The sequence below is a fragment of the Acartia tonsa genome, chromosome 13 (assembly GCF_053477335.1).
Source record: "Acartia tonsa isolate MP-2025a chromosome 13, ASM5347733v1, whole genome shotgun sequence".
Classification (NCBI taxonomy): domain Eukaryota; kingdom Metazoa; phylum Arthropoda; class Copepoda; order Calanoida; family Acartiidae; genus Acartia; species Acartia tonsa.
Window position 1 is genome coordinate 41,113,326 of NC_137272.1, and position 25,842 is coordinate 41,139,167.

The following is a 25,842-nucleotide window of genomic DNA, read 5'->3' on the forward strand; positions in this document are numbered from 1 at the left end:
GATGAATAAACCCAAGTTTTAGTTTAGATCCGCTGTTCTAAAACTTGTAGCAGTGTTTAGTGCCTTGGGAAAATGGGAATAGATGTCACAGCTTTTATCCTACCTATTCTATTGACATCATAGTAGAGGGAAAGAGAAAGGGAAGGGGGAAAGAAACCCCCTAGAAAAGAGGTGGTGTATAGGGTATTTCCTGACTTCAATTGAATAGGTAGGATAAAAGCTGTGACATCTATCCCTATTTTCCCAGGGCACTAAACACTGTTACAAGTTTTAGAACAGCGAATCTAAACTAAAACAGGGGTATGTTCATTAAGAGATATAAGTTTTCCGGAATTGTAATGTAGGGAGTAGATTTGAAATCTGCATCAAATTTTAAGGATTTTTTTATAAAATTCGTTTTTTGTATAATTCTTTATCTAAAAGCGGAAATACAAATTAAGTTAATTAATTTTGGCATCTGTGATTGGTGGATTTAAAAAATCTGCGCTCTGATTGGATGTCGTATATCATTCAACCAATTAGAGCGCAGGTAGTTTAAAATCCACCTATCCTATTGGTCAAAATTAATTAACTTAAAATGTATTTTCGCTTTTAGATAAAGAATTTTACAAAAAACTAATTTTATAAAAAATCCTTAAAATTTGATGCAGATTTCAAATCTACTCCCTACATTAAAATTCCGGAAAACTTATATCTCTTAATGTTCATCTGTCCATCCATGAAAGGATACGGGCAATGCCAATAACGTGAAGGAATTTTAAAAACTGAATATTATATGTTTTTTTCATCTCAAAAAAAGTCTAAAATCGAAGCACGATTCAAACATAACTCTTACTTTGGAATCAGAGCTATCATTTACAGACGGACGGACCCAACCAAGATATAGAATAGTTCTTATTTTTTTAAATAGTAAAAATGTTTGCCCATTTTGCTTGGGCACAATAAACAGCAACAACTTATAAAATTTATTCATTCCCTTTCTGGGGAAAATTTGTGTGAAATTAAAGTTTCTAGAATTTATCCTTGATATTATATTCTCCAAATAAATAAAGTTATAAAATAGTTTCTCTAAATCTGACTTTCTATTTAAGTATGTTAAATAGAAGTATTAGAATAAACTTTTTGATGCTCAAAATGTTGTAGCGGAACAAAGTGTCTCAAAAACCACCCATGTGACGGCATAAAAATGAGGGGATAAGGGATGAGAGGAGAAGAGAAGAAGAAAACCCCTAAAAAAAGAGATGGATAATCCCTCCTTTTTATGACGGCACATGGCTGATTTTTGAGACACTTTGTCCAGCTACAACATGTTTGAAATTGTACAATCTAGTTATTAATATTATCTATTTATTAAATAAGTTTTACTAGGCATAAAAGTTTTCTTCATGTGATTTATCCTTTTTCACCAATAAAAATACCCCAGCGAAACTTTAAAAAAAACAGGTAGCATGCTACGTTGTTCAGTTACCACCTAATTTTTTGGCGATATATGTTGGAAAATCAGCCTTTCAAGTAAAAGGTAGCATGCAAGTTCGCCATTGATATCGTAGCAGAGAAGCATAATGCTGCTCTCTATTCGGTTCTTTCTAAAGTATAAAAGCCTTTCAGCTCTTAATTTTCACTTCTTCTATTTTTATCCTCTCTCTCTCTCTCTCTCTCTCTCTCTCTCTCTCTCTCTCTCTCTCTCTCTCTCTCTCTCTTTTTTTTTTTAATTTATGCTACTATTGTGCGACTTTACTTCATACTCTGCTACGATATCGATGGCGAACTCGCATGCTACCTTTTGCTTGAAAGGCCGATTTTCCAACGTTTATCGCCAAAAAATTAGGTGTTAATTCATGGCGAATGGGTTTCCAGGTACATAGGACTTGGTACATATATTGCACGAGCTTGAAGGCAACTCTATGGCGAAATATCTTGCTGGGACTAAATTATAATTAAAATAGGCAACTTATATCAGCATTCCAGCAAGGGGGAATTTCTTTGCCCTACAGACGCAACATATTACAAAGTCAAAGAGTTGGTTGTCTGCGATAGTTGGGATAAATTTTGCCTTATTGCCTACCAATCAAGATGTAGCTCCAAGATATTATCAAACTTTCTAATAGTTCTTAACTCAAGTATGTATCTATAAATAATACCTTTATTAGACCCACATAACTTTGAAGGGGTTGAAACTGAAATATGAGAAGGATTACAAAATTTATTTTGTGTAATGTTTATTTTAGAAATCTGAGATAAAAGTTTTGTAAAATTCAATATAACACCATGTTTTATAATTTTCTTGGAATTTTTTCATAGCAAAACAAATCTATAATTTATATGCATTCTCATAGGGTTCGGCAGCTACTTTTGTTAAAGAGCGACTTTTTTACTTATTAGAAGGAATGTTCGATTTTTATATATTTGTAATATATTTCTATATATTTATAATTTGTGAAATTTTCAAATTTTTTGGCTTGTTTTAATTTCTATATATTATAAAATAATACAATATTTAAAAGAAGAAAAATGTAGCCAGCTAAATTTTCATGTGATGGCACTTCCATGTCCTTAAAGTATTTTTTCTTGCAAATGTCATGTAAACAAATGTTCACAAATTTCAAAATTCATATTTGATAATATTTTCTTAAAGCTCATCATCAAAACTAGAAACAAAAAAATTATTTTAAAATAATTATGAAAAAGTTAAGATACATGATTTAAAACCAAAAACAAAACGGTAGAGTACCCATCTGTTTTATAAATCTCGTATTTTATAGTAGCTTCTCTTCTATTTCTAGCCCCTTGCGGGGCCAATTCTCTAGCCCTGCGAGGCAATCATTATAATTAACCTAAAATAAAATCAAAAGCTTCTGTGAAAATAAGACGAAACCCGCTACTTCGTTTTCTTTCATTAGAAGATATTGTTAAAGTGTTAAATTCTGCCATTTGAATCTCTTAAACATTGGGGGAGAAAAAATAATAAAAGAATTATTTTTTTATTCCGTAAATTTAACTTTAAAACGTTTAGAAATTGTTTTTCCTCAAATTTTTTTTAAAAGAAATTTTGACGAATTTCAAATATATTTTTCTTCTCTAAAAGAGAAACTTGAAATTAAAATAGTTTATTTTGTATTATTTTCCTTGTTTGTAAAAGTTAGGGAGGGACCATTGGACTGTAAATTACACTGGTACTCAAAGTTCTATAAGCTCATTATAGTACTCAATGGCTAAAAAACGTTGGGTATTGATTGGTTGATGTCCAATCTTTTAAATTAATAATTTTAATCTCAGAAGGAATTATTTTGTTTATCATTATTAGGTAAGTTTATTATTATTGCCCATTGTCTTATACCGTATGATCCCTGGAAAAAGTAAATATATTTCTCGTATTCATTCGAATCCGGTGGATAAGAACCGGTTCTCAACCATACGAAAAAAAATATGTCTAGCATCGTATTATATCCAGCTTTCTACGAATACAAAAATGTACAATCATAAGATTAAAACCAGTTTTTTAGCCGGTACCTTCGGCATCTCGGGGCTAAAAAAACTGGTTTTAATCTTATGATTGTACATTCTATAACCGCGGAAAGCTATTTATAATACGATGCGAGAAATAACTATTTTTTTCTCTACATATCAAATGTTGTGTTAAAGTCAAGAGGACATTAAATTCTGAATATTCATATTTATTTTTAAAATTGTAATGTTATAGTAAAAAAAATATGAAACCCTCAAAAAATATAAAATGTCTGATAGGATTAAGATAAAAGGTTCTTTCCTTCAAAGTGACAAGCGAGCATAGAAACCCTGTTAGGCTAACCGATACCCTTTAATCACCCCCTCTCCCTCCGACCCCTCACTATTTATTTAAAAGGGGTGAAGGTTTTTTTATGCATAAACCCAAACCCTAATACTGCGATGCTCTAACTCTGCCAGCCTACCGATACCCAATATAAACTAACCTAACCTTACATAACATAATAAACAAACAATCGAACAACAACTTATTTGTAATTTATTATATGATAACGTTTGTAGTATTTTTTCAAAAAATTTCAAAGGTTTTCTTTATTTCAGGTACTTTTGCCCGAGTGTGCTTGTGCCGGGAGAGGGCCTCCAGAGACTACTACGCCCTCAAGATACTCGCCATCAATGATGTCATTCGGCTAAAACAGGAATGCATAACAATCTACCTATCTATCTATCTGTCAATCTATCTTTTTATCTATCTATCTATCTATCTATCTATCTATCTATCTATCTATCTATCTATCTATCTATCTATCTATCTATCTATCTATCTATCTATCTATCTATCTATCTATCTATCTATCTATCTATTTATCTATCTATCTAGTTTTGGGTTTCAGAAAAACAATTCCTGTGCTACGTATAGTAAAGGAGCTACGTGGTAAAATCTTCCAACTTACTTAAAACTTTTCAACTTTTTCTCACATTTTTCAAAGTAGCTCCTAAATTACAAATAGCACAGGAATGACTTTATGACGATTCTAACGGTATGTATAACATTTTTCTACCATTTAAATAAGCTGCGCTATTTGAATTTTAAAAATGTGCGTATTTTTTGCACAACCTTTAAATCCATAAAATTTCAAAAATAAGACCTTTAGAAAAAAAACAAGTTTTTAAGGCATATTTTGTTGGAATAATCATTTTTAAATATTTGAAACATAAATGTCCCAGAACAGGTTTTCCAAATATAGAAAGCATTTTATATATTTGTTTTATTTTATATGCATAATAAAGTTTTAATAAATGCATTTCTCTTGAATGACCCTTTATATTGCCGTTGACATGTTATTTGTTTAAGGAAAAATAATTATACTAATTACAAGTTGTTTTTATAATCTTTTCTGAGTTAATCATTATTATTTCTACTATAACTATTTTTATTGGAAAACTAATTAAAGCGCGACTACTCGACAAGTGTATAAAGGTTTAAATGCCAGTCTATCTATTACAATTGCTTGCATGTTAGAAGCAGTGTTTGGCAGTTATTGTAAAGCAATCACTATTATTAATAGTTAGCGTATTTCCAAGATCATTAATAAACAAGGATGACAACATCCATAAAAGCGAAGCTCTGAAACGGTATTATAAACCAACATTAGGTCTTGTAGAGCAACAGAACTGAATAAAAAAGGTATAAAAATATAAGTTTTGACAAAATTATACGTAAATTTGTTGCAAAACTTCTTAGATACAGAATACTGTTTGATGAAATACTGACATTTTAAGGACTTGATTATATAGATGCTTCGCGTATGATATTGAATCTTATTGTAATAGGAATTACTACTCCAAAAATCAGATTGATCGGATAATTATATCGCATTAAAATTGTTGTTAAAAAAGTTTAAAAATTACATGTCAAAAATGGACGTACGGACATTCTTGTAATGACTAAAGAGTAGCTACACTTTTCAAGGCATACCTAAATACTACAAGAATGATCATGCAAAGTTTAAAATCAATAGAACAATTCTAACATGCCTAAATTAACGAAAAAAGCTATCCATCTGTGACGGACGGACGGACGTACGGACCGACCCTAATTATAGAAAAGCTTTGCATAGAAAAATAAGCTTTACTATTATTAGATATAATTGTTCTTGTTAAGTTGTAATTATTAGATTTTCTGATTATTGGTTTTATCTCATTACTGCTGAGCAATTAACATTTCTAAAGGCGAAGCTTTTCTATAGTTAGGGTCGGTCCGTCCGTCCGTCCGTCACAGAGAGATAGCTTTTTTCGTTAATTTAGGCATGTTAGAATTGTCCTATCGATTTCAAACTTTGCATGGTGGTTCCTGTAGTAGTTAGGTATGATTTAGAAAGCGTAGCAACTCTATAATCATTAGTAGAATGTCCGTGCGTCCATTTTCAACATTTTTCTACTTTTTTAACAACAAATTTTTATGTGATCTAATTATTCGATTGATCTGATTTTTGTATATTCAGTTCTGACACTATTCAAGTGTTAATGTCCGTTTGTCCTACCGTTTCAGTGCTTCGCTTTTATGGATGATGTCATCCTTGTTTCTTTCAAAATTAATTATAAATGTAGATTAGTATTTTCAATGGCACTCATTTAGGTAGGGTAGAGTAACAACCAATAGACAACCAACCTTTTGATTACACGACCTTTATCTGTTTAACTGTTCAACATAGCAACTGTAGTCTGTAGTGTGCATTCGAAACCGTCACTTTCCGCAAAATATGTATAATTTCTAATTACTTTGATGACAAGGAGTGAATATTTTTTTTGCCAAAGGGAACAAATGATGGAGCGAAAGCTCATCCTTTATATCCTTATTTCCTTTATTTATTGCTTCACTCTCATCATGAGAAAGAAGCTAATATTTATTTACTATTGGTTGTTTTTGACGATAAAAAAAAAGTTGATGAATTTGATAATATATGCGGAGGTGAATGAATACCAAAACTTTCGCAATAAATATAACTTTTAATTATTTGGGTTTTCCTGCTTTTACATTGATCTAATATTTATTTTAACTTTTCATTAGCGGCTTCAACCCAAGCTTAAGAGGTTCGTTCAACCCATATGGGAGCGTGTTTCACAACCGTATAAATAGCCTAAAACCATCCCTTATTTTTTAGAAAATTCCATGAAAAAAGTAACCAAATCTGCCAAAAGTAGTAATGATTCTATTGTTATAAGAAATGATTACTTTCAAACTGTTTAATCCTTATAATAAAGTAATAGGATGTTGTCTATCTGTTTTTACCGAAGGATCTCGCTAACCGCTGAACCGATCGGGTTCTCCTTAACATGGTAGCTTCTCATAGGTCCCATGAAGGTTTATAACTTTTTGGGGGGAGGGTACCACCACTCTCTCAAGAGAAATCTTAAAGCACAAGCAAACGTTTTATATACAAAGTGTAATGTAGTAAAGTAAATATTATTTCCAAAGTAATAAAAAGGTGTTTGATTAAATCTGCAAAAAGACTTACTTTTTAACTGCGAAGCAACTCTATAAGCGCATGTATTTGCCGGTCTATAATTCAGGCATTGATACCCCAAATTATCTCCATTTAACTAGTTTCCACTTTCATTTTAATGGCGTAATGAATAATCACTATGATTGAAGAAAAGATTCGCCTTTAGAATATTGTTTTTCAGTAGTTGTGCATTTTGTGTAGACAGAATGTTCTAAATATTACAGGGAGGGTAGGAGTCATTAGACTTAAATCATACTAGTTTCCAAACTTTTACGTTGGCTTAAAAACTTTAGAGACTTTTATTAGATCTTGATTGGTTGGTACAAACTTCACGTGTAACATTTCTACCTCTTACATATGAAGACAAAGAAAGTCCCTCAAAAAATCAGCTTGTTACGTCATAAAAACGAGGGATTATCCATCTCTTTTTTTAGGGGTTTTCCTTCCCACTCCTCCTCTCCGCATCCCTCAGTTTTATGACGTCATTGAGAGACTTTCTTTGTCTTCCTTGCATATACTTAAAAGCTATAACTGTAAGGAAGTCTTTTCAATACGTTTTTGCTACCAAATAAGTTTAAGGTTGGGCAAGGGGGTTATTAAATGTCCGCTGTTGTAATAAAGAATTTTACCAAAACATTATTTTTCCAGACAATTCGATCATTTCTATAATCTCGGAGGGGAAAGTGCACAAGAAAAGAAAATATTTACTGTCAAAAATATATTTTTGATGCTTAGATTAGGTTTTGGAAATGAATAAAAAATAAAGGGGTAGGCATTTTCTTCTTAATATTGCATAGCCCCTGTAGAGGATTCCTAATCCAGAGGGGCTACCCTGTACTCAATATAACCTAACCTAACATTATCTTAAGTTTGATTTCAATATAAGGGGTGAGGGGGTTTTTGTGTTCGACAGAGCACTTTTAGAGAAACCGCCAATTTTCTTCCTTTACCATAGCCATATCCCTATTTTAAAATCATGAATCATGAAAAAACATTTAGGCCTGATCATAGACAAAACAAATAGTACAAATTCTGTCTGTCTGGCAGTTTTTAAGATCTAAATAAATCCAAAAAGCACAAATATTAGGCCATTTTTATAATTAAGGTTTTGTAAACTATACTAAAACCCCTTTATTTAATCCTATTTCGGGAAGGGGTAGGGGGCAGGGGTAGAATGTACCTTTACAAAATATTTATGAGAGATATTTAATTTCCCCTCCCCCCTCCCTCAGAAATATGATTGAATCCTCTGTCAAATTTGTTATAATATTCTGTATTATTATATATTATACTAGCGGCTTTGCCCTAGCCTCTAGGGGCTTTGCCCCAGGAGCATAGGCGTCCAAGGGGGGGGGGGGGGTAATGGGCCATTTTTAACAAAAAAAAATATGGGGGGGGGATTTTTTGGCTTTTTGGGGGGGGGTTGGGGGTGTCCCACTCCCCAAGAAAATAGCCTAAAACCACCATAGGACCAGTAGGTATATTCCCTAAAATGTAGAGGGACGGACGGACAGACATCATTCTACTTATTTTGTATTATAGATAATTATCTAACGAATAAAGAAACGGATGTATGGTAAAATAAAACCATCGAGTAGCTGCACAATTTTGAATACACAGGAATAATAATACAATAAGTTGAAAGAAAGAACAAATGAATAGAGAATGATAAGTGATAGTTTTTCTTCTGGAGTACATTCTCTTCCGCATATGAACCATAATAACCAGAAGCGCGTATTATTACAACTGCCATTTCATCAAACATTATGTTAACTATTTTTTTTTCTTTAGTAGTGAACCTACTCTAGAATTCACTTTGTTTAGTCCGTCCGTACGTACCACTATGGTAAAAATATGATTTTCTCGGCAGCTTTTCAAGATAGACGGCTGATTTTTTGTTAAGATTTTCTTTACAAATGTGTATCCAGTATGTAACTTACTTGGTCGGCCAGTCTGTCAGAAGTACTACACATAAGCATAAACGCATATGTGAAATGTTTCATGATTTTTTTGTTAATAATTTGATTTACTACTACACATCTTCTCTTAATCCACTTTGTTCTTGATTTTTTTTATTTTGTTACTCAACTGTCTCTTTCGTGTTAACGCTCCTTAAGGGGCGATTGGTCGTATTTTTATAATGGCTTTTAATAGGTTATTTTAGGTTATATTGGGTTAGGTGATTGCCCCGCAGGGGCTAGAAATAGGAGAAATGCTAGTGTGAAAATACGAAGAATCGCCCTTTAAGGGGCGTTGCCACGAAAGGGACTATACCCCATTCTTGTTCTAAATATGAATGTAATAATATGTGGAAGTGGTTACACAGCAGTTTTTTTAAGCATAAAAATAACAACGAAGCATATCTATATTAACATAGCTAAGGTTCGTCTATACGTCAATGCAGACTGAAAAAAAATGTTTTATTTGTTTAAATCATTGAATAAAGTCATTAATTAATTGGCCAATTAAACTCAATACACCAAAGAAGAAAAAACGTATTAATGTTTAAGTAAGGTTTTGGAAAGTCCTGCATGGTTAAATGGCCCCGTAAGGTATAGAACAACTGCTGTAAATATTTCAAACGTTGAATTAATGCATAATGTCGGGGCTAAGTTTTCGCGTTTAAGGATGTTGTCATCCTTGCTTTTAAATGTTTTTAGTCCACTATTTATATTTGGAAACAAGGTTTTTTTTAGAGAATTACAGAGCGAGGGATACATTGTATGATAAGTTATCAGTATTGAGACTAAAATTAGTGACTTCCCCCAAAGTGCTTGTCAAGCCCTAACCCTCTTAAATTTGGAAATATCTCCTATGCCTAATCCCTGCACCTCGCATGTGGGGCTACCAAGAACCTAATATAACCTAACCTAACCTTACCTAAAGCAACAAACAAACAAAAAGAAATATTACCTTCCCCCCCATCCCTTATTTTTATTTATTTTAAAGGAAAAAGCTCAAATAGTATAATACTTTATTTGATTGACAAAAATAATTTTTAGATGCAAATTCCTATCCATCATTGCTTTAACAGACAAAAGTCATCTTATTTTTAAGGAAATATTCCATATGACTTTTTATCCTTGGATTAGGTTAAAAAGGTAACTAAAAGTACAAATGAATAATAATATGGCTAATAAATCATTGAATATGACATCTATTTTGAATACATCAGTAATGTTAAGAGATTTATATTTCTAAATGTGTAAAAAAAAAACGGAATCTTTTTACATTTTAAATGCGTTGTTACCATACATATTTGGTAATGCATCTCTTTTATGGATGTTGTCATCCTTGTTTTTTCTTCATGCTTGTCAATATTGCAATATGTTGTTTAATTTATTTGTTCCTGTCTTTTAGAAGCACATATACATTATAATTAGGGCATGTCAGTAGGTTTGTTTGACCTTAATCATCAAATTTGCTAATTTAATACAAAAATTTTAAATACAAACAAAAATCTAATTTTCAGAGATTTATTGACAATGTCATTTAGAGTAACTTTAATATCCTTTCCTATACATTAATGTTGTTAGCTAGTTATTGCTGCGCCACTTATGGCCAAAATTATCCCTGCTCTCCTGTTTATCAACGCCCCAATATGTTTTGCATATTCTTTTAAAAACTACAATTCTTCCTTTCAATATTAGCTAATATTATTAGTTTATATTACTTTTGTGGATTAGACTATTAAGATTTTTCAATATGGCCTCGAAACCGATTAATGTCCACTGGATTAGAACCGGTTCTCAGTCATACTGAAGAAATTATATCCAGTTTTCAACTAATATAAAAATGTACAATCATACTATGAAAACTAGTTTTGTTAGCCCGTGCCTTCGACATCTCGGGACTAACAAAACTGGTTTTAATCATATAATTGTACATTCTATATCCGAGGAGAGCTGTTTATAATACGATGCGATAAATAACTATATTTAGTCTTTCATCATATTTGCAGTTACCTTACTGAAAACTAATTCTATCTATTTAGAAAATTGGGTTATTGACGATTAATTAAAAAAAAATGTGTTGTAACGAGTGGTCACTTTTTTTCGCCAGGAAAAGTTTTTTTTTGCAAACTACCTAGCACTGACCCATTGACCTTGCTAATTTATGCACGGATAAAGGATTATCTAAAATCATGCAAAATGTAACATTATTTCATATTTTTTTTATGCAGAGAAAAATGGAAAAAGTTTCTTTGAGTTGTTGGTTTTAACTTGCAATGTCCAAACTTTTTAACAAATAATATTAATTTACAGAAGAGGTAATTTTGCCTATCATCTTTGTTCTATTTTCGGGTATAGTCCCTTTCAAGGCTCCGCCTTTTAATGGGCGTTTCGTCGTAATTTTTACATTAGTTTTATGGGTTACGTAAGGTTAGGTTAGGTTAATTTGGGTTAGGTAATTGCCCAGCAAAGTTAGGCAATTGGCCTCGCAGGATTAGAGCCCGCATTGGCTAGAGATAGGGGAAAAGCTACTGTGAAAATACGACGAAACGCCCCTCAAGAGGCGTTGCTACGAAGGGGACTATACCCCAGTTTTCTTATCCCTTTAAATCCATGAGGCCTACCCTATTTACCTATCCATTTATTCATGTTCCTGGCTCTGCAACAGTGTTTACAGCAAATATGTTTTTCAACGCAAATTTTTATTTATTTTCCACCATGGAGGTAATTTGCATTAGCATTTAGTTAGATATTTGCATTTTTATAATAAATCTATCTATCTATATATTTTTCATTAGCATTTAGTTGGATATTTGCATTTTTATAATAATTTTATCTATCTATCTATCTATCTATCTATCTATATATCTATCTATCTATATATCTATCTATCTATCTATCTATCTATCTAACTATCTATCTATCTATCTATCTATCTATCTATCTATCTATCTATCTATCTATCTATCTATCTATCTATCTATCTATCTATCTATCTATCTATCTATCTATCTATCTATCTATCTATCTATCTATCTATCTATCTATCTATCTATCTATCTATCTATCTATCTATCTATCTATCTATCTATCTATCTATCTATCTATCTATCTATCTATCTATCTATCTATCTATCCATATTGTTATGCCTGTCCATCATAGGTTGAACACGTCAAGAACGAGAAAAATATTCTCAAGGTAAACATTTATTATTCATATAACGAAGCTACTCAATAGTTTATTGATAGGATATATGTTTGTCTTGTTTTTCGTCCAAATGTGTTTTATAAGATGAGTAAAAAGGTTCCGTCTATAAATCCGAACTTCAGAGCTTTTAGTAATCGTTTGTTTGATGAGTTTTGCTTTTTAGAAAAAATCAAATCATGCACTTTTTTAAGCTTTTTCACAACTGATCGAGTTTTTGTCTACATTATTTTTTATTTTTATCTTATAATAATCTTTAATTAAGACTAAAGTTCAATAATTCTCATAAATTTTCCTAGATGTCTAAAAAAAATGCTTATTTTGCTTTTCTTAGGAGTTTAATTACTAAATACCTAGAATAAATTTTCAGATATTAGTTAATTGTTTTTTTATCCTTAGGAAATCCAGCATCCCTTCCTGGTTGATCTTACTTGGTCACATAAGGTCAGTTCTATTTTATCCTTAAAGAAAAGCAACAGGATGTTTGTCTGTGTGCGTCTGCTAACCATTCAAGTAAAACAATAGAGGGAGAACGGGTTAAATAACTGTATCTCCCCATCGCAACCGCCTAGTGCAACCTTTCTATTGGGTCATTGAAAATCAACCAATGCAATGGTGTCGCTTATATTAACAGAGCCAAGTAACAAAAAATAATTTAGAAGCAGACGAAAGAGGTCTTTGAAAAAGGAAAGGAGGTAGTTGTCTGTATATACGTTTATACTATAGATCTGTTTGCTAACCGCTATATCGATATGGTTCTCCTTAACAGTGAAGCTTAAAATAGGTCTAGATTAGGTTTGTATCCATTTTAGGAAAGGAAACCTAACCCCTTGCAAGACAAATTGGCCTCGGGCCCAACAAAACTGGAACTATTCTAATAATTTTTCTTTTCCTATACGCGGAAAACTGTATATAATACGATGTAATATACAATTCTACTATGACAAACAAGCAAATGACAAATACATCAAAAAATATTGTTTGTAATATACATAACTACATTATAACAAAAATGTCTTTATAAATCAAAAATATGTTATTTATTAAAAATAACTCCTAAAATAAACAAATATTGTTATTAATACTTTATTTTCTAAAAATAACTCCAAAACTTTTAGAATAACCAAATATTATTCTAAACTTTGGTTAGAGCTGGGATATAGGGATTTGACATCTGGAAAAATTATTTTGCTTCCAATGTTTCCGCGGATCAATTCTGATTAAACTACATATTATCAAAGATCCAGCTACCCCATCCTCAAATTCCCCTCAAAAAAATCAATATATCTTTTCTTGAAATATTATATCCCCGTCCCTAGGTTTGAGTCACTGATAGTATTGTAGCCAGTAGAAAAATTGTCGTTGGGTATTTATTTGATTCTACTTCCACCCCACCCCTATTCTCACCAGAAAATATTAAACTTAAAGTTTGGGGCTCTATAGAGATTTGGGGTGTAGCCCCTTTCGTGGCTACATATCTATATTTTCCTATATCTAGCTTCTTCAGGGGGCTCTAACCCTGCAGGGCCAATTGCCTAACCCTACGAGGCAATCACCTAACCCGATATAACCTAACCTAAAATAAAATAACCTATCAAAAGCCATTTTGAAAATATGACGAATCACCCCTTAAGGGGCGTTGCCACGAAATGGACTATATCCTAAAATTTTTATATGGATAGATAGTGAATTAAATAGTAAAAACCTTAAAATTTTTCTTGAGATGTATTATCCCCGTCCCTAGGTTTGAGTCACTAATAAAGTACAGCAACTAAGTCCATAAAAACCTAGTAAAATGGCTGACTAAGATTATCACGTCAAAAAAAATAACCAATGAGAGGCCAGTGTACAATGTAATGGACCAATGGTAAAATTTATAATGGCATCTCATTAGCTAATTTTTTTGACGTCAAAATCTGAGTCAGCCACTTTTACTAGGTTCAGTCCTTAAGTATTGTAACCCGTAGAAAAATTGTCGTTGGGTATTTATTTGATTCTACTTCCCCCCCCACCCCTATTCCCACCAGAAAATATTAAACTTAAAGTTTGGGGCTCTATAGAGGAGGTTTGTTACCTCCCAAGAAAAAAAACAACTTGGGTTTGGGTACCGCTGTAATGTAAACTCCAATTTACATCTCCCTTCTTGGACTCTTACATTTGTAATTCTGATATGAATAATTCCTTGATTTATAACACCAGAAAACACAACAAATAGATATAATAATATCCTAATATATAAAGTAGTAAGCGTTTTTTGTATGTCCCAAAGGTTCTCACTAACCTCAAAACCGATATTGTTCTCCTTTACAGTGAAGCTTCTTATATGTCCTGGAAAGGTTTTAAACTATTTTTGGAGAGGGTGTCTTTACCCCCCTCCCCCCAAAAAAATATTTTTTAACTCTTTTTTTGAACCCAAATTTAAAATGGGATGAGGTCGACTTTTCCCCCTCCTACCAGTGCCCCTAGAGGCTCCTAGGAGCGTAGCCGCTAGTTTTTATATATATATAACAATCCACCAAGAATCACGTTGTTATTTGTTAACATAGACAGAAAAAGATATGCTGAAAAACAAATAAAATTTGTATTCTTGATAAAACCTTATCTGCATCTATAAGAAACCTTACTCTAAAGGAGAACCATATCGGCCCAGAGTGGTGAGTAAGATTACAAGCTACAGACACACATCCTGTTACTTTTATATAATTGTTGTAATACATATTCCTATCCTAATAATGCAGTTACATATCTAAGCTAAAAATATAGAATTACGAAAAAAACAGAAAATAATTACATTTTTGTTGTGTTATTATCGATATGATATAAGTGTTTTGTTATCAAATACAATATTAGATTCAGGTTGTTATTGGCTCGCTTTTATAACCTTATATAAATGTAACAGAATTTCTGTCTGTCTGCGTGTCTGTATCTTGAAAACTCGGTAACTACTGAACTGATATGGTATTCCTTTACCAGGGAAGGTTTATATCTATTTTGAAGAAGGGTACCTCTTCCCTCCCATGAGAAATCGTCCCTTGAAAAAAAAATAACTTTCTAACTTTTCTTTAAATTTGCTTTTAAAAGCGAAGGGTAAACTTAACCCCCATTACTCAAGTGCCACTGGTGACATCTAGGGGCGTAGCCGCTAGAAAGCAAGCAAAGTAGATATTATTAAATAAGAATGAAAATTTTAAAAATGCACAAGAAAGCGAATAAAAGATTTAGATTTTCAAATTTCAATAAGAATAGATCCCATTTGCATAGGTCAAGTGGTCAGAAAAGCACTTTTTGCTCAATCTTAAATGTCATAAATTGTATTAATATAATTGAATGACAACGTAACCGGACAAAGTGTCTCAAAAATCAGTCATGTAACGTCATGAAAATGAGGGAGATTAGAGGAAAAGTGTGGAAGAAAACCCCTAAAAAAGATATGGATAATCCCTAATTTTTGTGACGTCACATGACTGATTTTTGAGACACAGTTATATGACAAATAAAAAGCAAAGCTCAAATAAATAAATGAGAGTATTATATTATAATAAAAGATAAAAGTTTCTAGAATGGTTAAAAAGTAGTAACTAAACTTATCATAAAGTAGAATATTTTTTTGTAAATTTTAAGATTTCTATTACATTTTGATATCAAATATAAAAATATAATGATTTATATCAATATTCATAAGATCTGAGGTGATTTTTTAAAAAAACTTTTGCCTCACTAAAATCAGTTTGCCCCACTAAAATTTTAGTGAGTCAAAAGTTTTTGAAGAATTGACCTCAGGAATAAGAGGACAATTTTATATAAAATAATCTACAACTCAATTTCCACCTTTTAAAAAGGTACTGACAAAATTTCACACATTTTAGGGGCAGTTGAATTTATTGTCCGTTGTTCTATCTCTGTTTCATTGAGTTTAGATTAAGCAATTCAATATATTTTCAAAGATTAAACTATTGTGCATATTTTATTAGTAGCGAAGATACTCTATAATTCCGAATGTCTGTCTGATTTTCTATCCAAAAAAAACTTCTATTGTAGTAACTAAGCGAAATACCTTGACTTGCAAACAGATGCCACTAAAAACTTGGCAAAAAATGTATTATCATGTAGGTCATATTTATCCAAAACTTTTTTCGCCTTCTTAGTTTAAAGCTTACTAGTTGTTTCGCTTCATGCCTAGGAGGGCCGGGGAAGGTCAAGAAAATAGCCTTAAACCAATCCAAGCCATTTACAAGGCTTTCATGAAAAGTACAACCATTTCGAAACTATGCTTTTCGAGATCTTTGGCTTCAGACAAAATCATTACTAGGATTTTGAAATAATTCTTTATTTACTTGTAAGTGTACTTAAATTTTGTAAAATGGCAACAAACTTCCAAATTCAAAATGAATAGATTAGTGGTTTTCGTAGATTAGAGACAAGTTTTCTAAGAAGAAGAAATTTACATACATGTATTTTTGAAAGTTGACATTTATGTTAAGTTGTTATTGGTCAAGTTGTATGTAAAATAAGAAAAGAAAAAAATATGAGACTTCAAGGAAATCCATACCATTTCCTCCAAACAAAAATCTTTACTACTTTGTATTACTAACGTTTGCGCCCTAAGCATCTAGGGACTCCGCTTCAATTCGATAAGGAATTAATAGCCTAAAACCACCACCCGGGGACCTGTATGTCATCGTCATTATGTATGAAAAGTAATTTAATTGATTTTTTTCTCCAGAAGATCTGTCCCTCGCAATTCGCAAATGAATTAATATGCTATTTCGTCTCGCATAGTCTGATAATAACCCTAAAAAAAACATTTTGGCTTTTCCCCCATAGTGCCTTGTTGAGCACAAATACCCCCCCCCCCCCTTTTGTTTGTTAAAACAAATTTAAAATATGTTGGAGATATTGTAAAGATTTATTTACTATTTAGAATATAAATGAAGAAATTGCTACATTTAAAACTAAACTAGAAGTTGCCATGTCTAACAGAAAAGTTGAAGGAAAAATGATTTTAACATCCAAAAACGAAGCTCAAAAATCTAGATTTTTAAAACTTATGATAATATTATCTTTTAAAAACTTCCCAGAAGGTTTAAAATCAACAGGAAGATTTAAACGTGCCTAAATTAATTACGAACGGACGGTCAAGCCATAAATGTAGAAAATCTTCAAATTTAAAAAGCAATGAAGGCACTCCTAGGAAAATCCACCAAAGTGTTATGAAAATTAAACCTTTCTAACAAGGGATCAAAGTATAGGTAAATGGAAAATATATAAGTTATTATTTAGATATAATATTTTATATGTTTATATTAATATCGATATTAAATATTGTTTTACAATATATTTTTACATCGAAATATTTTGTGTAATGATTCTATAGATTTGAATAGATTTCTTCATTAGTTGTATGTAAAAAATTCTGCCTTAATTTATTTGAACTGCCACCCTCTTTGATTGTATCATTCTCCTTGTTTTTAAGCCCGTTTTCCTATCTTTTTATGTTTTTCTTGTGGGTGAAAAATTAACATTTTATTGTCATAAGCACGGTTCTTTGGTATTATTTAGTTGTAGAGTCACAATATAATAACACTAGCGGCTTCGCACCTAGCCTCTTGGTGCAACAACAATAACATTTTTTTTTAATTGTGGTTTTTTGGGGGGTAGTGGGTGTTGAACCCCCCAAGAAAATAGCCTAAAACTACCACAGGACTAATAGGTATATTCCATGAAGAGTAGAATTCGATTGGTGCAGTGGTTACTGAGATCTTAAGGGACGGACGGACGTACAGAATAGATATGGACATTTGTATCTAAAGTTTTATAACCACGTTATCTTATTCGTTGCCTCCAAAACTTTTAGTACTTTTGGTAAGATTTTGATTGGTTGGTTTTAAATTGGACACCTGTCAACCAATAGTTCTAATTTACAGATAAGATAATTTTGTTTATCATCATTGGGGATGTAATTCATCGTGCATTGGTATACCTGGTGTAATATTCATATCAACAACAAATCTTTTGATTGAATACCTATTGAATATCAAGGTGTACTATTCATGTCACGTATCTGAGATAGCAGCAGTGGGTAATTTTGTTATGTCTTTAACTATGATAGTTTTTTGGTCGAGATTCTAACTCATCAACTTCCCGGCAACGGGTAGATACGGTATGTTTTATACTACAATAAGAGGCTACGCCCACTAAAAGCCTCTAGGGGCACTTAAGGTAGAAGGGGGAAAAGTCGACCTCATCCCATTTTAAATTTGAGTTTCAAAAGACTAAAACAAATATATATTTTTTTTTTTTGAGGGGGGAAGGGGTAGAATACACCCTCACCAAAAATAGTTTAAAACCTTCCCAGGACCTATAAGAAGCTTCACTGTAAAGGAGAACAATATCGGTTCTGCGGTTAGCGAGATCCTTTGGGATAGACAAAAAACGCTTACTACTTTATATAAAGGATTGCTGGTTTTGCTAATGTATTGTTATTTTAATGTAAAGAAAATCTTCGGAACCCGCTCTTAATGTTTCTTCTGACAAAAGGCTGTAACTCATTATACATAAGATATCCCAATAGATTTATTACTCTAAATGGTAAATAAGATACAATAATCAGTCCAACTTAAAAAGTATTTAAAACAAACCGAAATTTTTATTATATTTCGGACCAAATGATTAAATCACATAAAACGCGCGACATGATAAAATTTACTTGATCAAAGCTTTATACTATAAAATTAAACACCTTTTAGCTGACTTATTATATTTTTGAATTATATGAAGAAAACAAATTCGCTCTAAAATGTGAACTCTAAAAAATGATATAGCCTGTGTTCCCATTGGTCTACTTAAGAGATAGGGGATCTAGTCATTCTATAGTTATTCATATTTCATTCATGAGTTCAAAATAAAGATTCATATTTTTTAGGAGCGTTCCTACTTTATATATATTGAAGTAAGATTGTTGTCCACCTTTATATATTGCTATTTAGTATCTAAAAGAATCATAAAAATGAGGGATTATCCATCTCTTTTTTAGGGGTTTTCTTAACCTCTTCTCCTCTCTCATCCCTTATTTTGATGACATCACGTGGCTAATTTTTTTAGACACTTCGTAAAGCTTCGTTAATCTTTATTTTTATGGTGACTTAACATAGAAAATCTGATTTTTTCTAAAATGCTACGCTTTTATTAAAAGAAATCATTCTTGTTTTATTATTATTGAACGTTTTTATCAAAAGTTAAATGCGTTTTATGGAAATTTTTGGAGCAATAATGTATAATGAACTATTATAAGAAAGATTAAAAAAAAATTTATATCAATAGAAATAATTATAAAAAAAAATTTTAAACGTATTTTCATAAAATAATGGCTATATTAAATATTATTCTAATGTCTGTCTGTCCGTATGTAATGCGAAACGCACAAAAATCTACGAAGTTTCAACAACACTGATAAAAAGTGAATAACATACAATTTGTATTTTTGTTCTCTAACAAAATAAAAAAACAACAATGTCAACAATGTTACTTCAGGTGTGCATTTACATCCACAAAATATCTGTTTTGTCTCTTAAAATATTGCTAAATAACACAATAGAAAATAGATAAGATATAGTGTTTCATCCTTATAAAAAAAAGTAATTAGGTGTCTATCTGTCTATACCAAAGTATCTCGCTGACCGCTGAACCGATATGGTTCTCCATTACAATGTAGCTTTCCATAGGTCCTGGGAAGGCTTATTACTATTTTAGGGGACGATACTACCACCCTTCGAAGAGAAAAAACCACTAGTAAAAAATGGCACTCCCCCCCCCAAAAAAAAAAAAATTTCATTATTTTTTTAGACAACAATTGGAAATGGGGGCTTAGCCGCTAGTGATTAATATAAATAAAAAGGGAGAAGTCAGTTTGTGCTGTTGTAATAAGAGTTTCTAATGTTTTGATAATGGGAGGCATGTGGGGAATTAAACGCACACCTCCAGTCAAAATAGGAAAAAGGAAAACTTGACTGAAAATTGATTTGTCTACAATTTCAATAAAAGGCTGAAGAAAGTAACATTTTCCATTGCCGTTCAATTGAGCCAATAAATTGCCAGTAAATAATGAGAAGAAGAAGGGTTGTAGATCAAAATTTATCGCCATTAATTATTGAATTACCTATTTTTAGTAGCGTTGCTACTCTATAATTTAAATATGTAAGTGCAATGGTACGTAAATCACATTTTTTGGATGTTTTTTTTTAAACTGTAGTTGTATTTTCTACAGAAATTGAATATCAAAGTTTATAAAGTGTGTTAATGTGTCTTTAAAACGTCTGATTTCGGTGTTTTAGTTAAACTTAGATCTTTAGAGTTTTAATATCTCTTTAAAATCCTCCAAAAATATCGCTTCCTATAAAAAAAACATAAAGCAAAATTTTGGTTGTACATGCAATAGGGCGGTTTAAGGGCTGGGTCAATTGATACCAAGGAAAATCCTGTAAGAAAACAACATAGTTTCCTGTCACCTCACAGCAGAAAATTGGTTCACGGATAGAAAATTGGAAAAGTAATGATCAAATCATAATATTAACTTTTATATTTGTCTGTCAATAAGCTGACACAACCCAATCTTTCCCGATTTTGTATAATTTTTACGGAGCACGACGTCCAGTGACGTCATATTTTTCTTTCCCGAAAAAGGGAAGGGGGGAAGAAAAAAAGAGATGGGAGTAAAGGGGGTTTTCCCCATCTCTTTTGAAGAGATTTTCATCCCCCCTTCCCTTTTTCGGGAAAGAAAAATATGACGTCACTGGACGTCGTGTTCCGTAAAAATTATACAAAATCGGGAAAGATTGGGTTGTGTCAATAAGTTGTTTTAAAAATCATGTTCGACTATTACATTACTGTAGGATTGGGCCGAATACTTTTTAGTCCGGATACCGGATATCCGGCTAATTTCTAATGCCAAATATCCTGTTCCGGCCGGAAATCTGGCCAACGTTCGAAATCCGGCAAATTTCCGGATATCCGGCCGGATAACAGGATATCCAGCATTAAAAATCCGCATGATATCCAATATCCAGATAGTTTCAATATCCGGTATCCGGCCTACATTACTGTATTATATCAAATTGTGCCTTCACTTGAACCTATTTCTTTACCACCGAAACCCCCTTCCCTAATTTAAATTGCTGTAGCTATCCTTGCTGCGCTATGCTTACTTTTACTTAACCTAACCTAACCTAAGCATCAAAAATCCTTTTTTTTGAAGATCATTTTTGGTCCAAATGCAATAAAAAAAGGTTAAAATTTCTTCATTTGGATACCGTCAAATGTAAGTTTTTAGGTTTCAATTATTTCTAGCTATCGTAACTTATGCTCAAACATCCTAAATTGTCTTGTATTTATCTATATTATGTACAGATGGTTAATTCCATATTTTGATCACCCACAAGATAATTCACGTTGAAATCAATGTTATTTTACCCGCCAAATAACTAGACAATTGTTTCAATTTTAAATAAATAAGTTTCTTCTTAAAATTTATGCAAAACTATGTAAAAAAAACGCTGGAATGATAAACCTTTCCTGGAAATTGGCGAAAAAGGGTCAGCCAGAACCATTTTTATACAAAACCATGGAAAAACCATTTCAGTAATATGTTTTCTAACATATAGCTAGTTGAAGAACAAGGATGATAACATTCATAAGAAGCGAAGCAACAAACAATCATGGAAAAGCGGACATTTAGTTGCCATTAGCAATCTTTAATACATAGTAGAACGATGTATGTCTGTCCGACTGTCCGTCTGAAGCTTAAGATCTCAGTAACCGCTGAACCGATTGGGCTCTACTTTTCAGGGATTATACCTACTGGTTCTGTGATGGTTTTAAGCTATTTTCCTGGGGGGTGGGACACCCCCAATTCCCCCAAAAACCACCCCCCCCCCCATTTTTTTTGTAATCCATACCAATTCTTATTCGTTTGATTCCCTTGAAAGAGTTGGTCGACCTTACAAAATGGTCTAAAGCCGGCCCTGTATTAATACTAAGATTGCGAATGTTATCAAAATTGATAAAGTAACCGGATTCGTGTTTGTATGGCCATTCAGATCTCTAAAACGGCTGTACCAATTGTTATATAATTTAAATGGAAGCTAGTTGTTGAACTGGGCAAAAAATATGAAGAAAAAAACTCTAATAAATTGTCTAATATTAAACGTTGTCATTCATTTGTAAAATTGCCATATTTTATCAACTCTAACTTATTATGCGTAGCTGACTCTACAAATAACTCTAACTTAATGTGCGTAGCTGACTCTAAAAATAACTATAACTTAATTTGCGTAGCTGACTCTACAAATAACTCTAACTTATTATGCGTAGCTGACTCTACAAATAACTCTAACTTATTATGCGTAGCTGACTCTACAAATAACTCTAACTTAATTTGCGTAGCTGACTCTAAAAATAACTATCACTTAATTTGCGTAGCTGACTCTACAAATAACTCTCACTTCATATACGTAGCTGACTCTACAAATAACTCTAACTTAATTTGCGTAGTTGACTCTACAAATATCTCAAAGTATGTATGTAAATGTATACGTTGTCCGTAAGAAGCGCAATAAAATTGAACCTTATTGCTAAATAGCTTAAAACATGACCCATATGCATCTACTTTTACATTAACGTAAATATAATATGATTAATAATATAATGGAGCTAAAGATCTGAAGAATTGCTTGTATTGATTGGTTATACTTAATGTTGTTAATGGTCCTACGACAAACGCAGAAGTCCCAAACGTCGGAGTGGACAAACGTCGGAGTGGACACTTAACCTAACCTAACCTATTTTAGACCATCTTATAGGTTTTTTAAATGCCTAACTCCTGCGGGGGGCTTATTTGTTCATTAATATCTGTATAGAAATACGTAATAAAATTAATATTTTAACACTCCTGCGTTTGTCCACTCCGACCATTGGAACTCCTGCGTTTGTCCTGGAACCTTTTTAATGTCATAGAGTGGTTTTAAGCTATTTTCCCTATATTCCTCCAACCCTCCCCTGAGGCTGCAAGCGAAGCAACTAGTATATGATAAGAAAATGTAAGCTACGCTTCAAGATGAACAAATATATTGTTATCCTTGTTTTCTCCAACATATATAACTGTTAATATGAGCAAAAACATGACTTAACACGATACCACTATGAAGAATCATGCAAAATTACAAACAAGAACAAATAAGTTTAGTTGCAGCTAAAACAATAATGTTTCTGCACTGACTAGCGGTTGCGCCTCTATAGCATCTATTGTAGCCAGTAGGAAGATTTGAAAATAGCCTAAAACTATCCATGTACCTATTTGAAGCTTCCCTAAATTGAAGAACTCAATCTGTTCATTGTTTAACGAAATCTTTACGATAAAACAAAAAATTACTGTATTTATTAGGATAATGAAAATAATATCAATTAGAATATAGAAAAACAAGGATGACAACATCCATAAAAGCGAAGCTCTGAAACGGTAGGACAAAAGGGCATTAACACTTGTATTGTGTCAGAACTGAATAATCAGAATATAAATGTATAAGAGTCGAAGAAAAATTGTAAGTAAATTTGTTGAAAAATTGCTTGATGCAGGATAATGTTTATTTACATACTTACAATTTTAGGACTTGATTATAGAGATAATTAGATCATATAAAAATTTGTTGTTAAAATAGTGAAAAAATCAACATATTGAAAATAGTCGTACGGACATTCTGGTAACGATTGCAGAATTGCTACGCTTTCTAAATTGTACCAAACTACTTTAGGAATCACTATGCAAAGTTTGAAATCGATAGGACAATTCTAACATGCCTAAATTAACGGAAAAAAGCTATCTGTCACCGACCGACCCTAATTATAGAAAAGCTTTGCTTTTAAAAATAAGATTAAGGTTGGGTTGGGGTAGTTTATGCCTATACCTGCGGTGCCCTAACCCTGCGTTAACAAACAAACCAAAAAAATAACTTCCCCTCCCCTTATTTTAATTATCTTTTAAAGTAAGGGGGGTCTCGGTGTTCAAAAATGCACTTTGAGGGAACGTGACTAGTGACGTCCAAAAATGTGCTAAATATATCATTTCAATAGAATAAAATAATTAGATTAACAACAAACGGATCTTCATTATTTAACTCTACTTAAAAATACAAAGATACATAATATTTTCAGTAGCACAGCTACTTTATAACTATGATATATATGTAGTTTTTCTTTCTATACCTAATCCCAGCGAGGAGTCCTGACTCCTAATCCTACAGTGCTCTAACTCTTCTAGGCTACCCAATACCCAATATAACCTAACCTTAATCTATAATACAAAGTAGCTTGATGTTTGTCTGTCTGTCCGTCCGTCCGTCTGAAGCTTAAGATCTCGGTAACCACTGAACCGATTGGATTCTACTCTTCAGGGTATATACCTATCGGTCCTGTGGTGGTTTTAAGCTATTTTCTTGGGGGGTAGGACACCCTCAACCCCCACAAAAATGAAAATTTCCCCCCCCCAATTTTTTTTTTTTTGCAGAAGATTTCCTTGGTCCTTTTTTGCAGAAGATTTCCTTGGTCCTTTTTTTATGCAGAAGTTTTCCTTGGTCCTTTTTTTATGCAGAAGATTTCCTTGGTCCTTTTACGAATTTCACCAAAAAATTTTTTTGATCACCTCTTGGGGCACAGCCCCTAGAGGCTAGGGGCGAAGCCGCTAGTTAATGTATAAGGCACTTTGATTTGCCATTGTACTTATTATACTGTTTTTAATAAACTTTTTTCTTTTTCAGGATTCGAGCTTTCTTTACATGCTGTTCCCCTTTATCTGTGGAGGAGAACTATTTTCATATCTCAGAAGTGCAGGTACGTTGTTTAGCTGTCTATAGTGCCCAAGCAAAATGGGGATAGATGTCATTGCTTTTGGCCAACCTATTCTAATGACGTCAGGAAATACCCTATATCACATCTCTTTTCTAGAGGGTTTCTTTCCCCCCTTCCCTTTCTCTTTCTCTCTAAATGAATAGAATAGGTAGGCCAAAATTGGTGACATCTATCCCCATTTTTCCTAGGGCACTAAACACAGCTATGTACGTTGTTATTATTGATTTTTTGTAGCGAAGCTACTCTATAAAGGCACTTTGTCCGCCCGTACTTAGGTCAGTCCGTAACGCTGTTGGAGAAATTTGTTTTTCTAACCCTGCGGTGCCAGTCATTTCACAATAAAACCTAAACTAACCAGACCTAAAATAAAAAAATAACCTTCCCTTTTAGTTTTGATAATATCCGGGGAGGGGAGGGGGGGTTTCAGTGCACGACAATGCACTTTCAGGGAAATTGCCATCTTTATTCTATTGATGTCATCTTTCTATTCTTTTAAACCTTTAAATAAGTAACACTAATTTTCTTTAAATTGTTGCTATCCTAGATATTCTATTCTTATTTAACTTATTCAACAGATTTATTTATATTTTTTTAGCGCAATTATAACCTATCCACGTAAATTCTGAACAACCATTCATATTCTTTAAAATTGATTTTTTCAACAATTGCGCTTTATATTAAAAATTTATTGTTAAAATAGATTATTCATTTTTTTAGAGAGAGGCTCATTTATAATTCTTTTATTTTAGTTTTTACTTTTATATAAATAACCATACCCTGATGATGTTTATGCCAATAAACGAAAATATTCGGAGCCTCA

General features: G+C 32.3%; 1 protein-coding gene across 1 annotated transcript in view; it reads left to right on the forward strand.

The window, feature by feature from the left end:
• The window catches only part of Pka-C3 (Protein kinase, cAMP-dependent, catalytic subunit 3), an 85,902-nt gene that overhangs the window by 36,752 nt on the left and 23,308 nt on the right, over positions 1–25,842 (forward strand). Inside the window, exons 2-5 of the mRNA XM_080146645.1 lie at positions 4,066–4,161; positions 12,085–12,122; positions 12,528–12,572; positions 24,932–25,004. Of these exons, the coding sequence (XP_080002771.1) occupies positions 4,066–4,161; positions 12,085–12,122; positions 12,528–12,572; positions 24,932–25,004 (252 nt within the window). The remainder of the gene's footprint in view (positions 1–4,065; positions 4,162–12,084; positions 12,123–12,527; positions 12,573–24,931; positions 25,005–25,842) is intronic.